We start from the raw sequence: 17,684 nt of genomic DNA on the forward strand, positions 1-17,684 counted from the left end.
CAAACAAAGCCTAAACATCATTTGTTCCCCCATCCTCCCATTAGCCCTTGTCTCACCACTCCATTCACCATCTCAACCAACAAAAAGCCCCTCTTGGTCCTAAACACCAGAGGGAGATTTGCAGAACCACCACCAACAAAAATGGACTATCAACAGCCCCACCGCTACATGAGGCCTCCTCCACCACCTCCTCCGCCGTCCATGGCGGATCCCCACCACCACCACCACCACCAACCCCTTCCTCCCCCTGGCCCCTGGTATCCTGGCCAATTCCATTACCAACCTCCACCATCGCAATACTCTCCCTCTCCTCCACCACCACCGCCTCACCAGCAGTGGCCTCCGCCGCCTCAGTATGCTACTCAGCCGCCTCCTTATCCTTCGCACCCCGTTCACAACCAGTACCCTCCTCCTCCTCCTCCTCCTCCTTCTCATCGACCTCCTGTGCCTCCTCCATATCATCCTCATTCTCAGATTCCCCAATCTTATCCTCAGGTAAACACTACTACTCATAAGCTTCTCTCGATCTATTATTGCTTTCTTCTCTGAGCTATCTAGGGTTTTAATTCACAGTAAGAATTATTTTTTTTAATTTTTAATTTTATTGTTTGAATGCTGTTGTATGAGTTAGGTTTTGAATGGTGATTGTTAAATGTAATGGATTGATTTCATAGTTTGTGGAGCTAGGGTTAGTCGCCATTTTTTTGGGTTTTAACCAGTATCAAAAAAGAACTTTGCTTTTAACCACAAAGCCTTGTCAATTTCAATCTCCATAATAATTGTTTGAAAATCATTTAGGAGTTGACTATTTTAGTTAGTTTTTTGATTTTTTACAAAAATAAGTGTAAAAAAAATGTAGAGAGAGTGATCTGATACCTTGGTTTGGTAGCCAAAAAGCCACCCCCCAAACAAACCGCAACTTATCAAAGGGTTTATTATTTGGTGAATTATCGTCTTAATTTGAGTGCTCACTCTTAGGCACACAAGGTCAGGAATTCAACCATCCAGTGCAGCTGGGTAGACCCTTCAGATGGAAAACATCAGTTTTTATTTCATCTACTACTTTGACATTTTGTTAAAACCTAATTACATTTCTGTTTGATTTGTGTTTGGTTTCATATTTTTGTTCTATTCCATGTATATTTTTATTTTTATTTTTGAAAACAAGGCTCCAAAATTAACGCTTGTTACCAAAACAAGTGAAAAAAAAAGGATGAATTGTAAATAGAAGTATGGCCCATTGGCCCTCCTTTGCACTCTCCCCTGAAAAATGTTTACTATTTTCTAGAAAAGAAAAAGAAACAAGCAATGCGATGCGACTAAACTACCACTTTTCCACTTGCTTAAAATTCCGCTTTGGCTTAGGACATCCACTGTGACTGACCCAATAACTCCATTCTCTCATTCTTCTCTTATTTTATGTTTCACCCTTTTTCCTTATTATTACCACTTCGTGCAAAGAATGTAAAATACTGTTTTGTTAATTTTTTTACCTTTATATTTAACCTTTTCCTCTCATAATGATAGTAATAGCAGGAATTTAGGCTTTTATATCTTGTAAAGGTGTATTTGACAGTTTGAGTCATGTATATTTTGCTTAAAGGAAACCTGGTACTTGTAATTGGAGGATGTGATATATCTTTTGCTTCTTTTGTTTCTAGAGGTCTGTGATTTAGTGCATACCTGCTCAATGAAAATCGGGGTCAATCACTACACATGTGAACTTACAAGTAATTCATAAATTTTTGTAGGATTGGGGTAATGCGAACTGGGGTCATCATCAAGGTTGGGAGTATCCAGGTCAGTTGATTTAAGCAAATTAGTTTTTGGAAATCATTTGTCTCTATAAGATCATCTGTTTCTGCAGGTTTTTTGGATGTTTAGTTGGTTTATTGTTGTTTGAGTTTTCCTTTGTATCCGGGTTGTCTCCTCTTGTTTATAATATAATATAAAGGGCAAATTGCCTACACCTCCCTTGAGATTTAGCTAAATTATAGATTCCCTCTTGAGATTTCAGAAATTACATCCCGTCTCCCGAAGTTTATATTCGCATACCAATTTAATTCCTACCGTTAATTAAACGTTAAGAATGGTTAGCTGACATCACCAAAATATAACTTGATGGACGATATTGGCCCTGCTGAATCTCTTTGATAAATCAACAAAATTTATAAAAGAATTACGTTAGATGGAATTTTTTTTTTTTAAGTTTTTGGGATCATGTTTGATTTGTTGTTTAGAAAAAAATTCCAGAATTAAAAAAAAAAAAACTAATTTAATAAAAATAAATATGAAAAAATATATGTAATTTGTAAAAATTATTTCTAACCACTCAAAAGATAAAATTATATAAAATAATAATAATATTTTTTTATTTCTTAATCAAATTAATTTTTAATTTTTTTAAAAAAATTTTTAAAAAAAATTTCTAAAAATCAAACCAAACATATTCTAAGAATTTTTCGACAAGCCATTTATTGTGTTTTTAGCTTATTTAATTATTTGTTAATTTTATGATATTTTCACCATCTGACACTACAATATATAAGAGTTTTAGAGACCAATTTTTTTGATCTCTAAAAGTAAAATTTTGTTACAAAAGACATTTAGGAACTAGTTTCTATCATCATGAGGATAGTCGCTTAAAGGTTGTCCTGAAAAGTAAAAAATAAGGTTTTTAGCGATAAAATTTCGAAATTGTCAATAATAAATAGACTTTTAGGAACAAAATAATTTGGTCTCAAAATGATTTATTTTTTGAGACAAAAATTTGATACCAAAACGATAATTAAAAATATAATGACACTTTTCGCAACAAAAATATTTGGACTCCTAAAAATAATTTTGTCCCTAAATTTTGGTCTCTAAAATTTTAATTTTTTGTAGTGTGATAAGTGTTTTTTCATTTTAATTTTGCATTTCATAATTTATTTAAAAATGGTAATTTAGCTAAACCTCAGGGGGGAATTTGTAATTTAGTTAAACCTCAAGGGGTGTAGGTAATTTGCCCTTATTTGTCAAAAGGACATTTTAGTCAATTTATGATATCCGTTAATTGAGATGAGGCGGGATGTAATTTTTTGAAACCTCATGGGAGAATTGTAATTTCGTTAAACCTCAAGGGAGTTGTAGGTAATTTGCCCTAATATAGATATACACTTGGATATTACCTGCATGTGGATATTATAAGCTATGGAAACGCTGCGACAAGCCTACATAAAATTTCGAAATGCTGCATGTGGTTATTATAACTGAGGGGTATGTTGGATGAGATTTTGGCAACAAATTTTACATGATTACAAAAGCAAGCTAGAGAGAAGAAGTGTTGAGAAATACTTTTCATCATTAATCTTTTCTACTGAAAAAAGGGGCCCTCTTGATCACCTGAAGAGATTTTTAGGCAAAATTGGCATAATTATTACTTTGAGGAGTGAGCTGCAAAAAGAGATATGTCCTAAAAAAAATAAAAAAATAAAAATTTGACATGATTATCTATTTATCTTAATGCTCTGTTTGTTTGGGCGGAAAACATTTCTAGAAAATGTTTTCCGCATTTTTTTCCCGTTTAGTACAACGGAAAATAAAAGTCAACAGAAAATATTTTCTATGGTCAATGAAAACAAGCATATTTGGGCGGAAAATGTTTTCCACTTTTAAAAGGTAGAAAACATTTTCCAAAACAAATAACTCTCAGTGGCACCATATTACCACCACTACCATCACCTCCACCACCACCACGACCACAACCACCATCACTACTGCCGCTGCCGCCACCTTCACCGCCCCACAGACATTGCACTACCACCTCTACCTTATTACTATCACCATCACCACTACACCACTATCGCAGCTGCCAAACCCCCACCCCCCCCCCCCCCCCCCCAAAAAAAAAAAAAAAAAAAAAAAAACCAACACACACACAACACCTCCACCCTACCGCCACCACTAATGTAACCATTATTACATTAATTTCAAGAACGCAACCAAACATATGAAAAATATTTTATTGGAAAAACTATAGAAAATGTTTTTTGAATTTTTTTTTCTTCGGAAAAAATTTTCTGCCGAAACAAACGGAGCATAACTATTCTTATTTACAAACTAGTACAAGTATTTACAAGGTAGTTATGTCACTTTTTCCTAAGAGTTATACTTTAATAATGTAGGCTGTATGTAAATCATATCAAACTTGTGGCCCTAAGTATCCAAGACATATCAGGTTTAATTTCTGAATAAAATTTATTTCCAAGTTACTTGCATGTATAGGAAGTATTCAACATGTACTTTTACAAGTATAGGCAACATTTTTTAAATAAGCAGTAATTGATTTTCATTCATAGCACAACATATTAGTTCTTGTTTTTTACTTATATTGCCCTCCTATGCCACATTTGTTTTTGGGGGTTTTAGTGGGTGGAAGAAATTATATTGTGCAAAAGTGCTAGGAGACTTGTATAAATTTCCCCCAATAAAAACAGCCAATGAAACATTGGCCTGGGACTTATCTGCATCAAGGGGGGGAGCAGGTTGTTAAGAAGGAAAAATCATCAGCCTGTGCCTTTTTCAAAGAATGCTTGGTTATGAGCAGTGCTAAATATTGTCCAACCGAGGAGTTTGACTTGCATTTATTGGAGCAGGATGTAAAAATAGACGTTTCACATCTTAGTTATAAAAAAAAAAAAAAGATGTTTCACACCTTCTTCATGCTACCGCTTGTCATAGCTGACGGTGGTTATTTTGTTGTTTGTTTTTTTCATTTGTTCCTTTGGACCTTTTCTATCTTTTAGGACATTGGCAGTGTTCCCCACCCCTAGGGCCAAGAAATACTGGTAGAAGTGTTTTCCAGCCTCAACAAAACTTTTGTCTCATATGTTACCTACTGTATGCTAAACTTTTCATGATTACTGCAATGGCAGTTCATAGCAATGAAGAAGATTGGGCTGCCAAGGCCAGAGCGTGGGCAGCAGCCAAAGTTGCAACAGATGATCAGCATTCACAGTCACAGTATACACCAGTTGGCAGACCGGAAGAACAGAGTCATTATCATGATCAGTATACACAAACTGCTGATCCTCATTATCCTGATGTGGCTAAACCGTCACTTCATGCAACGAGCTATCAACAGTATCCACCTCCAGCTGCACCCCCACACAGGCCACCCATGGTTCATCTGCAGGAGTCTGCATCCATCAATTCTGGGCAATCTTCTTTTGTTCCAGATGAGCATTTAGCTTACAGTGCTAGAGATGGAAATTTGGCAGGAGATCCAAATGCTGTATTTCCTCATCAAGAAAGTTCACCTACAAGTTCATCGGTTCATCTGCAGGAGGTACCTTCTAGTTATTCTTCTGTTACAGGTAATCATTTACTTGGCATATTGATTTTGCATGTGAAGGATGTGCTCAAGAACTGCTTCTGTAGTACTCGGATTTTTTAATTACTTATTTTCCAAATTGTGTCTGAAGTCACTCATAGGTCATTTGTTGATCCTGTAAACTTATATAATTTGTTAGTCGAAGCCATTGTTGAGATTCAAATTTATGATATTATGAACTTTATCAAATCTGTGTACATGTTTTTTCTGCCTCTTTTTCCATTTATTTGCTCATTTTTCTTTTGATCCCGTTCTAGTAGTAAATTCTTTTTTTATTTGATTATTATAAAAGTATTCTTTAATTGATTTACCTTCTATCTGTGAAAGTTCTTTCCTATTTAGGCCTGCTTGTAATATGAGGTATGTTCTGTATGAAAACTTACTATCCCATAGTTTTCTGTTTCCAAATCTTCATGATGCTGGTAAGCTTATCCAAAAAAAAAAAAAAAGTATTGATGCACACTTTTTCCTCTCCTTTCCTTTCCTTTCATCTCTCTCTGGCTAATTGTTTTATTACTGAAAGAAAAGTATTACAATTATGCTTGATACGAAGCCCACAAAAACACTCAACACATTCCTCAAAAATTGGAAACACGACCTGCTCAAAAACAAATCTATCACAGCCTGAGAGAAACATGTATAACCTAAATAACAAAGGGGGACATCCTTGGCCAAAATACGACATACCAATACGACCATGCACTAAAACATTATGGTAGACAATCCTACATGGGTCACAGCCCAATGGGCCCACTTCGTTGCACTCATTTCATTATAATCCATTTGGTTGTAGTTTCCGGCCCTTTAATACATGCACATGCGTTCAACAACTTCTTCTTGTCCTTTGTATGACATGTGCCCCACTTGGATCAACATTACATATCTTTCCTTGTGCAGGACACCACCCATATGACACCACCAGCAAAATGGTCCTTGTCACACTAAAGAAACGTAAGAGTGTAGCAAAGAGACAAAAGCAAGATACATGGACTCTTCTAAATGTATGAAGTATTAGTGTCGAGCTGTCGATGCTTGAGTAAGGGTTGAAATATATGTCTCATATGTGTAGTTGGACATTCACATAGCAAGCATATTTAGTACTTCAAGTTAACCATAAAACTATGAATTAAACCCTATTTTATACATGAAATGCTCCGTGTCACCTTGTAAACATCAATTTGATCGAGTACCAAGGAGTCAAGGAGTTAGGCCCAAAGCACTAGTAGCTACTCGGACACTACAATGAAAGTGGTTTGCAACAATAAGGACGTAATTTTCTCAACTTCAATCGATTAGTAAGAATAATTTTTTGGATAAGAAAAACAGGTTGACTTGGAATAAAAGAAATTTAATAAGATGGCTTGTTGGTGCTTTGGTCAAAGTAGTCGATAAAATGTCTCAGATGATCTAAACCAACTTTATAATAGTCAAGCCGTGGCCAATTGAGTCGCTAAGAAATAAGCCACATGGCAATGAGTGTTCAAATAACCTTCAAATGGTATGCTACTTGCTAGCAGTTTCTTGATGATAGTTGGTGGTGATAAATAGGCTTGTAAAATGCAGACGGGTGCCAAATAGGTTCAGATGGACCTTGAATAGGGCCAAACAATCATCACCATAAGAGAGCCTGCCATGCAAAATCCCTTGATCATATGAATTTCCGAAATACTTTTGTGGATTGTTGGAGATGAGCTGGGAAGATGGTAGTCATCGAGATGGTTGGAGACAGTTGGAGGTAGGAGAGCTCAGGCAGCTGAGAGAGAGAGAGAGTTCTTGCTACAGAGGAGCAAGAGGATGTTCAGTGTGTTGCTGCATGCATGGACATTCCCTTTATATATGGTGGCGAGCCATCACAGCCGAAGAAGGGTGGTGTAACCTCTCTTGGTTAGGCAAAATGGAAGGAAACTTAGTCAACTTTGCAGCCTTGGGTGACATATCACATGCGGACAGTTGTTATGTATGCCTGTTGGTTGATGGAAAAATAGCTCAGAGGTAGGTATGATATAATATAATTATCAAGGTACACGTGTCTTGGACAAAGACCCTTCTCTCTCTAAGACTAGTCTGAGTGCATCTTTTCCCCGAGGGCAAGCGGGAGCTCGGCGACATCCTTACAACCTGGAATGCTAGCCTCCAATCCACAAGTCCTCTAGTAGTCTTGAGCAATGTACCTATGCTTTGCTTCTAGCTTATCTAACGCAGGTGTCGTGCGGTGAGTCTTCAAGGTTGAGGCCTAGCTAGGCGAGCCAAGTGAGGTACGTAATGAACCACGAGTGGACTTGGCAACAATCTGACAATGCCACATAGTGGGTGTGGATACAACCATAAATAAGCCAAGTGAGTCGATGAAATAAAATGTGACACAAATAACAAATTCTTTCATATAGCAGAGGGTATTTGAAGGAATAATGCAGTGTACATGACATACCTGACAGTGATTATTAATGACTCCAAGATCTACATAATTGGTAGCTTTTGTTAAATAACTAATTCTTTCATGTAGCGGAGGGTGTTTGAGAGAATAATGGCATGTACATAACGTGGTTGACAGTAATTGTTAATGATTCCAAGATCTGTGTAATTGGTAGCTTTGTCAAATTTTATTCTTATATATATTTCTGGCGAAGGAGAAAGAGGGGCAGGATCGTAGTGGTCATATTGGTCAGTTGCTTGGGGAGAATTGTCAGTGCACATTTTACAGTGGTTCTTACAATTTGACTTGAGTACCATGCCTGTCTGAGATGTTTTCTTTTCTTTTTTTTATTTAATTTTCCTGTTTCAGTTGGCTTTGTTTCTGATTTGATTGTTTAATTCAGAAAGGAAGGACTGTGTGCACTATTTATTAATACTGCTGAGAATTTTGAATTGTTTTTTGCATATGCCACTTGTTCTTTTTACAAATATTTACATAATTCTAAGACACTTGGTCATGTAATGGTTCCAATAATGGCTGTATGAGATGGGAAAATTGAGCCACATACTAATCATGGTTTGAGTTAGGAGATGCATTACATTTTTTACTATCGTGTTTTGGATTAACTTATCAAAAACAAATCATGTTTTGGATTATTGTATGGCAGTACTTCCCCTCCTGAACAGCCCTCTTTTGTAGATAATTGTAAATTCAACTTGTAGGTTCTGCACTGCAATCAGAGCATTCTTGGTACTGTTTTTGTTTTTGCAACATTAAGAATCAAGAGTCTTCATTTCTTGTGTTTTAGAAACTTGTGGAGAAATTTGAGCTTTATCTGCATATAATCCGAACATTGGAATTCTGGGTGTCTCAGATGAAATTTTAGAATGCTTTAGTTGTTTAATTACTCATTTGAATTCCAGGTAAAGAAGAGGCTGGAGATCAAAACGAAAAGTTTTACAAGTCTTTCCCCGACTCAAGTCAAGGACCACACCACATGCTTCCACCACTGCCTGCAATTGATAGATCTGTTAAGATGGACCAGCGCCATTATGCAGTTGGAAACCAGTCTTCGGAGGCCCCAATCGATCTTAGTGATCAGCCTTTAGTTTTTACACATAGGTCTAATCATAATCATGATCCACTTACGCAAGCAAATTATATGCATACTGATTCAGGAGGACTAATAAGAGGTGTGGACCATGTTGCTGCTGCACCTTCTAATCATACTTGGACTTCCCCTGTTTTGCCTGGCGCAGTTTATCCTCCAATCCCTCCAATGCTCCAATCAGGACAACAGGTTTTTTTTCTTACCTGATATTTCTGTAATCTTAGAGCCCTGATACGATTATGCTAATATTTGTTTCATTCTTCACAGCATGATCCTTCCTTATCTTCTCCAGTTCCTGGGCATTCTGCACCTATGTTTGGAAGGATGCCTGGAGCAAGCTTCCAGCCAACAATTCCATCTGTTGGCCCACAGTTTGGCATTGGCGCAGGAAGTGGCCTTCATCCAACAGCAGCCTTTCCTGGTGATGTTTATGGGGTTCCTAGTGTTTCTGAACGCCCTAAAAAGGTACCTTAGTTGTCTACTCCAGCTTTGCTGCTTACACAGTTGCATGTAGTTGTTCCTGTAATCTTGGTTTTGGAAATTTTCAGGCTTCAGTACCTAACTGGTTAAGAGAGGAAATAATTAAGAAGAAAGCTGTTATTGTAAATTCTACTTCGGAGTACCCAAAAGAGGAAATTGAATCCATTGAAGATGAAGAAGCTGTTGATAATTCTCTTGGGAAAGCTGATCAGGCAGATAGAAAAACCATGGACTCTTCTAAATCTACTGAAGAAGAGGATGACGATGATGAGGTTTTAATATTCTTCGTGATGTTTATTTTCACCTGTCTAGTTTTGGAATTCTGCTTTCCTAAATGAGTTCTATCCATTGACTTGGTCAATGAATTTATGATGTTATTGGGATCATCCCATGTTTACCTGGGTGAACTTCATCACACGTGTGAATTGAACTGCGATTTATTTATCCTACGTAGGACTATGTGGAAGCAGCTAGAACAGCAGCAATAAACCAGGAAATAAAGCGCATCCTAACTGAAGTTCTCTTGAAGGTTGCACCTATTTAATACTTGATGAGCTTCTTGTATTATGTTTCATTGCGTGTTTTTGACTTTTGTTTTTAAACAGGTTACTGATGAACTTTTTGATGAAATTGCAACGAAAGTTCTAGGTGAAGATGATTTGACTGTTGAAGGTAATTATTATATGACTAGATCTTTTACGTATCCATCCTTTTTTATTTGTGTGGTGCAACTACTCAACTTTCTCCGATAAATTTATTCCTTTATAAAATTACATGTATGTTCTCACCTTAATTGCAGCTGACCAAAATGTTGTTGCTCCAAAGCCTAAACTATTACCATCAGTTCCGTCAGTTCCAACTCCTAAGGCTTCTGCAAAGGTTCTAATTCCAGCAAAAGCCAATGGAACAAAAAATGAAGATGATAATGGAAAGTCTACTTCTAGCACTCCTGGAGATCTCTTGGGTCTTGCTAGTTATGCCTCTGATGATGATGAGGATGATGACAATACTGTTCACCAGCAGCCAAGTACTAGAAAGCTTTCTGAAGATAAACATCCAGTTGAGAATGACAGTTCACAAGCAGAAACTGACGAGCACAATAAAAGTCTCAGAAATGTGGAGGGTGACACCAGCAGAATGGTTTCTAATGGGGCCACAATTCGTCATGGTTCTGTAGTTAATGATTTGAGTGATAATAGAACAGGTAGAGGGTCATCTGATGGCAATGTTGGATCCAGATATTCTTCTAAGATGGTCTCTGGAGCTACGGAAGGCGAGGATAACTTTGATGGAGAGAAGAGGCTGGAGAATGCTGATGCCTCCAGGCCAAATCGAAGTGTAGGAGAAAAAGTTATGAAAACTGAACTACCACTTGTTGCCAAAAAGTCAGCTACAGATGATTCTCAAGGTAGAGAAACCAGGAATAAACAAGATAAGAATGATAAGCTTGAAACCAAAAGGAGTTCTGCTGGGAAAGACATTGTTAAGGAGGTAGATAGTTCTAAGGATAGAACAGACGAGAGGGAAGATGAGAATCGTAGGAGGCAGGATGAGAGGCATGCCAAAAAGGAAAGAACAGATGATAGGAATGGTTCAAAAGAAAAAATGAAAGAGCAAGGTGGTAAGTCTCGGGAAAAAGCAAAGGAGTCTGATTCAAGAAAAAGGTCTATTCATCCTGATGTTAAGGAGGATAGAAAGGAAAAAGAGAGAGACAGAAGAGCTACTGCTGAAGAAGATAGTAATAGACGAAGAGAAAGAACAAAGGATGAGAAGGGAGAAAGATCGAGACATAAGCTTGCAGGTGAATCAAGCAGGCATAAGAGGCGTCGTTCTTCTTCAGTTGGCAGTAGAGGTAGAAACAGCAAGGACAACTCAGTAGTTAGTCACGCCAATGATTCAAGTGATGAATCCTCGGATGATTCTAAAAGGTTATTAATCAGATTTCTCATCTCTTCCTCTGTTTTTCATTCCCAGCCTAGAATGTAGTCCTCATATTCGGCTGTGTGCAGCAGGAAGCTACATTCAAAAAGGCGTCATTTATCACCGTCACCTAACAGGTCTAGGAGAAGGTACTCAGTTTGTCTGAACATTATTCCTTCTTTATCTTTCTATTTCACCATATTTACATATACACACATGTATATCTATATATATTGACATGATATTGTTGTAATATTCCATGGGGTTTGTGGCAGTTAGAAAATTGAATTGATTCCATGTGTTTTACATAGGCAATTGAACAAGAAGTTGATAGTGCAATATTGAGATTAAATAATAATGTCATACCAAATTGAAATAAGAATATAGCCATTTGTAGAACCAGTATGACCATCTTTTTACCAGTATTAAGTTCATTGCTATAAGGAGCAGAGTGGCATCTTTTAAAACGCATTTTCAACTTCCACATAGGACTGCAAACAAGCTATTACCTTCAGCTTGGTGGAAATTCACTTGTTTTTGCTCATTTGTTAGGTTAATGAGTTGAGCTAAGGTTGAACTTTCAGCTTGGTCCATGAATGTGCTAAGCTCGAGTAATTGTGTCATGCTCTCAGAAGGGTTGTGCTCTTTGACGATTAATTATGATTTCCTCACCTTTATTTTACCTATTTTAAATTAATGAATAAAATTCTTTGGGAAAAGGAAGTCAGTAACAGATAACATTATATAAAGGGTATCACAACTAGGGCAAAAACAGATCTCCATTAATTGAGTTGAAAGATGCATAAATCTTGCTGGTGCATTAGAGTGAAAGGCTTCTCATTTTTGCTCAAGGACAAAAGTGAGCTTCATCACCTGTGAGAGGACAATTAATGGAGAACTGGTTAGTATATCATATTAACCACTCAATTCCATCAAGTTGTTTCTAGTTTAATTTTGTCCATGCTGGAACTATCTGAACACAAATAAGATTGCTTAATTTACAACTATTGAGCAAGCTCCAGGATAGCCCAAGCTGCAAAAGAGCCGAGCTTGAGCAACAGGGTGTTGTTTCACTTGTTTTCATACTCACTTCCAAATGTCCTGTCAATAACTGTTGGGGGAACTTCAACACAGTGGGACAAACAAAAAAAATTACAAAAACATGTGGTGCAAGTGATTTTGTGATGGGGTGCAAATGAAAGATTGTGGAGGTGCAAGTGTCCCTCCATGTGTAAATTTTATTTTTTTTGGTCTCACTGGGATGTAATTCCCCCATAACTTTTCTTCCATGGAGAAAATGAAAAGAAAAAAAATTATAATAATGACCCCTCGACAATCTTTATATATATATTTGGGTTTTATTAAAAAATAGTTTCTGCCACTTGATTCATTTGACTAGATAGCATATATAATTGTTGACATGAAGTTACGTGGGAATGCGGGATAGTTGGTTAGATTGATATTTTTTGTTACTATTTCAAATTCATTGTTTTTTCTTTGCTCTGGTTCAATTTTTTTGATAAGTTTTTGGCTAGGAAGTTTTGGGTGTTTTCCCTAAAATCATGCAAGATGACTTTCCTAGTTCATTATTGAGTTGGAAGAGAATTTATGGTGCCAGCTAATTTTCCTGCTCGCTATTCTGGTTGAAAATTAGCAGATCTCTTAAGGACTAGGGGATAAACTTTGAAAAAAATGAGAAATCTTGAGTAGGATCTTTCTCCTCAATTAACAGATTGGAGACGTTGACAAGTACATTGATGTAGATCATGGAAAGAAGAAAAATAGCAAATCTGGAATTTCACATGAAGGACATTTAGATCATAAAGAATTAAAAATTTGGAATTAGTTTGAGTCCTCATGTCATTATGGTAAGTTTTAGTAATTAAGGGGTATAATGGTAATTCCAATAATTGTAGGACATGAGTTGCAAGGGTTGCTCATGGGTTTTATTTTGGGTCAAGTTACTAAATGGGTCATTATATATGGATTTTATTATGACTATAGCAATCTTAGTGGTCAAAAGTCTAAGTTTCTTATTTTAATATTAAAATAGAATTAGGAGTCATTAAAGTTTCCAATTATGATTAAAATTGAATTGAAAGTCATAGTTGGTCTATAATATTAGTAGTTGCTAAATATTTTTAGTTTTTAAATTTGAGTACCTGGTAGAATTAGGAGAGTGATTAGCTTATAAATATATGTGTAATCTCAATGATTTAGGAGAAGAGTTAATATTATGGAAATTTGATATTGTGTGTGTGATTGGCCTATTCCTTGTGAGGGTGAAGCACCCCTCTCTCTCTCTCCAGCAAGGTCACTATTCATGTCACTGTTCACAGTGCTTAGAATAGCCACCAACTCTAAAACACTTGTGTTTTCATTGCCCAAACTCTACCCTTTTACAAACCCTTAAACTCACATCTTTTAAATACTTTTGCCGCTACAAAATCCAGCCTTATAAGTCTATTGTTGCCATTGCCGGTATACTTAACCCGGGCTCACTAGTGGGAAAGTAATCCCTACTCGTCCTGCATCATACATATTGTTATGTATTTGAATAGTTGATCTACGTGGACTCTGAAAGTTTTACTCCGTCCGTCCCGTTTTATTGGTCCATTATTCCATTTTTTGTTGTCCCAAAATGTATGTCCACTTTGAAAAGTCAAAACTTTAAATTTAGAAGTTTTCAAAATTATCTCTTGTAAAGTAATTATAAATATATTTAAAAATGAGAAAAGAAGGGTATTTTTGGAATTTTATCCTTTAAAGTTTGAATTCAAAGTGTAATGATTATGTCTCCTTAAAAAGTTTGAATTTTCAAGACGGACTATTAATTTGGGATGGAGGGAATATTTTAAGTATGAAACTTCACACATGCATGTGTATAAATGTAATATAGATGTCTATCCTGCATTAGTCATAAAGTTCTATTTTGTTCTATGATATATGTTTTGGAATGGTCATACTTACATAAAAATAAATGTGTTTGAACAGTCAGTGTCATGCTGTCATGCCATCCTGCTGCAGCTATCTGCCTAGGCATTTGGTTTTTTATTTTATTGCATGCTAATGTCTGAATGGTGTGGAATCCTACATCCCTACACCACCACCACCACCGCCGCCGCCGCCGCCAAATAGATTGCTGTGGAAGTTGAAAAGTGGAGTTCATTTGGTCAATCAATTATATTTGGTTTATGCTGTAGTCTGATATTGCATAATAATATTGCCCAAAAGTCAACTGATTCATGACATGCCTCCAGTTGACCAAAGAGTGAATTCTGCCCTTGAATCTATTCCATTGCTGTATTTTGATGTGGGGAATCACTCTAGTCTTTTGTTGCTTGTGTAATTTTGAATTTTTGGAATTCTAACTGGTTTATTTGTTATGACCTTAAAATGAAGAGATGGAAACACTCTTGGGGTTGAAAAAGAAATTCTCCCATTCTCATGTTTCATGATCATGATTTTTTTCTCATTTTCTGCTAGTTTACATTTGTAATTGAGGATGGTTCAAGTTTTTTTGTGAAATAGCCTTGCTGGCTTCAGATCTGGGTCTTCTGCATTGGCTATCTATCTTTGTTGCTTTACCAATTTTGACATATTAATCTCAGGCCTCGTTTGAGAGCATGCTCTTTTAGTAACTTTTTGGCTTTTTACGAAAAGATGTGTGGAAAAGTAGAGAGAGTGATGTGACATCTTATAGTGACTTTTTGATTTTTTTGGCTAAAATGATTACTCCCCAAACGAGGCCTACTGTGGTTGAAATGAAATGGTGATTGAGCTCCATTTACTTATTGGATAAACATCACTTGGAATTGATAATGGTATAAAGAGAATTTTATTTTAGAATTGTCTGACTGGTGGTTTTGTGATCTTGTCTGTGCTAATGTTTGTGGGTGGTGTAATAATTTATTTTCATGTTGATAACAACTTTACTGTAAGAACTTGTCCATTGCCTGAACGGAAATTTTGTGGTCTTTTTGTCTTGACTCTTAATCAGCTGAGCATTCTTGTGATTTGTTTCTTTATGTTCATGAAAAGTTCTTGGGTGGTAATCTATCTTCAACTCAACTCAACTACCATAACCCTGAACTCGAACTACTTGGAGTAATGAACTTTCCGTTATAGTACCTTTTAAGTGTGTTTTTGGGAAGATTTGTTATTGCTGAAAATGTTCTTAATTTTGGGTGTTTTTCCTTGTGGAGAGAGAGTACTTGGTCTTGGAGTTCTATTATAAAGTGCATAAGAATTTCTGGTTTCCTTTTAACTATTTTGTTTTCCCTCAAGGTGTTGTGGATAGTTGGATACCATTTTCTGAATCATGTTGGAGTATCCCCCCTGATATTTAGAATTTAGATGAGGGGCAGCTAGAGGAAAATCCTTTCAGAGGATATATGCAGGGTTTATTAAGGTTTTATCAATTTTCTGTGTTGTTGACTATAGCATTTTCTTGTAGAATTTTTTTGATAATAATAATAATGGTATTTAATCATATTAGACGCTATTTTATCTCATCCTGAAGCAGAATAGATTATGGCGACAGACCAACAATCCTCATTTAGTTTTGCTGTGTGCAAAGCTGAGCATTCGTCTCTCTAATTATATGTTTTGTGACTCACGGGCTTAGTATGGAATGTTTTCATTTCTAGACAAGATTCGCGGTCTCCTCATAGCAAGCATTCTCAGCGCAGGCATTCTCCCTACTCTTCTCTTGAGACCAACAGGTATGTTGCTTCTCAGTCTCTATCTAAGGTTAAGACTTAAGATTGTGTTTAATGTATTTGAGACTCCAATAAACAATAAGCAACCCAGGTGAAAGTATTGGGTCTTTGACTTTGTCCTTAAAAATGTTCTAGTTTATGATCTTTTACATTCTATTGCAGGGGACGGAGATCGAGGTCCAGGTCACCTGTTCGTAGGCAAAGATGATCGGAAAGGACGTCGTCTTCTTCAGATGCTTCGTACTTGTTGCAACATATTTCACTTTGAAGATATATGCAGGTTCTGTGTTACAGGTGTTATGCTATTCAACGTTGGCACAGTTGAGCGTAGTAGAAGAGGTTCTATGCCATGTACTTGCACTCATAGAAGGCTTCGATGATACATTAAGGTAGATTGATGATGCACAGAGTATATTCAACATGGTTGTATTATGTACCTCTGCACTTACATTTTGGATGAAATTGTATATTTTTTTTGTTTGTTTGTGGGATCAGGGTTGCATGTTTGTTGTTAGTGTCAACTGTTGTTTATAGGTATCTCAATGGGTGCTGAGATATTTTTCTTATTGGCAGTTATTTCAATTTTGTATATTTTTTTTAAGTGGTTGAGCGAGTGGCTCTTCATTTATTTTTTATTTTATTTATTTATTTTTTTTCGTACCAAATGTTAGTAGGAAGGTTTTATCTCAAGGATCTTATCTTATGGTCATGTTGGTAATTTTTGGTGAAGTTGCGGTATTTGAGTCGTCAATATGTCATTTGCCAGGTTAGATGTTAAACATGAGCCTACCTCTTATTTTTGTGTCTATATACCAATGTCGACTTAGTTTTTCTTCATTACCTTCCCCCCCCCCCCCACCCCCCCCCCCCCCCCCCATATCCACCCTGTCCGGTTGCACCAGATCGCTCTCCCATCCCGGAAGAGCTCCATGACCGAAGTGGTTTGTTCTGGTTGTGACTTGAGGCATTATGTAAATACAGAGCTGATGAGAAAGCAATGGCGATTGCTCCATGGCCAGAAAGTCTATTGGACACGGGATGAGTTGTTATCGACCCGGCGAGGTCTGGAACTTAAGTCTTACTTAGGTTTCCTCCCATCTCTTGATGAGAAAATTTGAGTACCAAATTTTGAATATCATTTTATGAATGATCAATGAGTTGCTTTTGGATATCAAAGTTTGAATGTCATGTAATATGCCCACCTTTGTATTGGTGATATGTTTGATGGTAATGGAAATTATATTGAAATTTGGTCACTGACGTATTATTGTTAAATGGGCAAATCATTCACAATTTTTTTTGAAAAACGTGTATTTTATTGAACTTCAAAATTTTTTAGATGGATTCAAAAGTCATATACTTATTTATCTTCTCCTCTTATCTCATACTTTGTTTCTTCTCTTATCTCTCTCTCTAAAATTGGCGACGATAGAAAACAATCACACCTTCTTTCTTTTCTTTCTTTTTCTAATTTATAGTGACCAGTGACCACTATTGATTGGGGTTCATGGACAACTATCGAGTACTAATTTCTTACTTTGTGTTACCTGACGATGAAAGAGATGAGATCTGAGTAGATTTACCTTAGATTTGACTAGATCTAAATTAAAAAATAATTATCGGAGTACAAGTATCTCTCTATATTTGTCTCTAGCCTTCGATATT

At 36.4% G+C, this 17,684-nt stretch overlaps 1 protein-coding gene across 4 annotated transcripts; it reads left to right on the top strand.

Annotated features, from left to right (window-relative positions):
• LOC114295225 (cyclin-like protein) lies at positions 1–16,585 on the top strand. 4 transcript variants are annotated; one of them, XM_028239432.2, is made up of 12 exons: positions 1–495; positions 1,752–1,800; positions 4,917–5,357; positions 8,711–9,087; positions 9,166–9,363; positions 9,447–9,650; positions 9,833–9,907; positions 9,984–10,050; positions 10,178–11,306; positions 11,388–11,447; positions 15,948–16,022; positions 16,182–16,585. In XM_028239432.2, the coding sequence occupies exons 1-12, from the start codon at positions 142–144 to the stop codon at positions 16,225–16,227; spliced, it is 3,075 nt and encodes a 1,024-aa protein (XP_028095233.2). In that variant the 5' UTR covers positions 1–141; the 3' UTR covers positions 16,228–16,585. The 4 variants fall into 4 exon arrangements, with proteins under 4 accessions (XP_028095233.2, XP_028095234.2, XP_028095236.2 ...); XM_028239433.2 differs by having other exon boundaries at positions 11,391–11,447; XM_028239435.2 differs by lacking the exons at positions 15,948–16,022; positions 16,182–16,585 and adding an exon at positions 14,293–14,753 and having other exon boundaries at positions 11,391–11,447.
• Positions 16,586–17,684: the final 1,099 nt, after the last annotated feature.

Source organism: Camellia sinensis, chromosome 10 (genome assembly GCF_055761805.1).
Source record: "Camellia sinensis isolate YWXY chromosome 10, ASM5576180v1, whole genome shotgun sequence".
In the NCBI taxonomy this organism is placed as follows: domain Eukaryota; kingdom Viridiplantae; phylum Streptophyta; class Magnoliopsida; order Ericales; family Theaceae; genus Camellia; species Camellia sinensis.

Excerpts from the sequence above, each read along its gene's own strand:
- LOC114295225 (XM_028239432.2), top strand. The coding sequence starts at position 142 with ATGGACTATCAACAGCCCCACCGCTACATGAGGCCTCCTCCACCACCT. Across the intron at positions 1,801-4,916 it reads TCAAGGTTGGGAGTATCCAG|TTCATAGCAATGAAGAAGAT; the intron begins GTCAGTTGATTT and ends CTGCAATGGCAG. Across the intron at positions 11,307-11,387 it reads TCCTCGGATGATTCTAAAAG|CAGGAAGCTACATTCAAAAA; the intron begins GTTATTAATCAG and ends GGCTGTGTGCAG.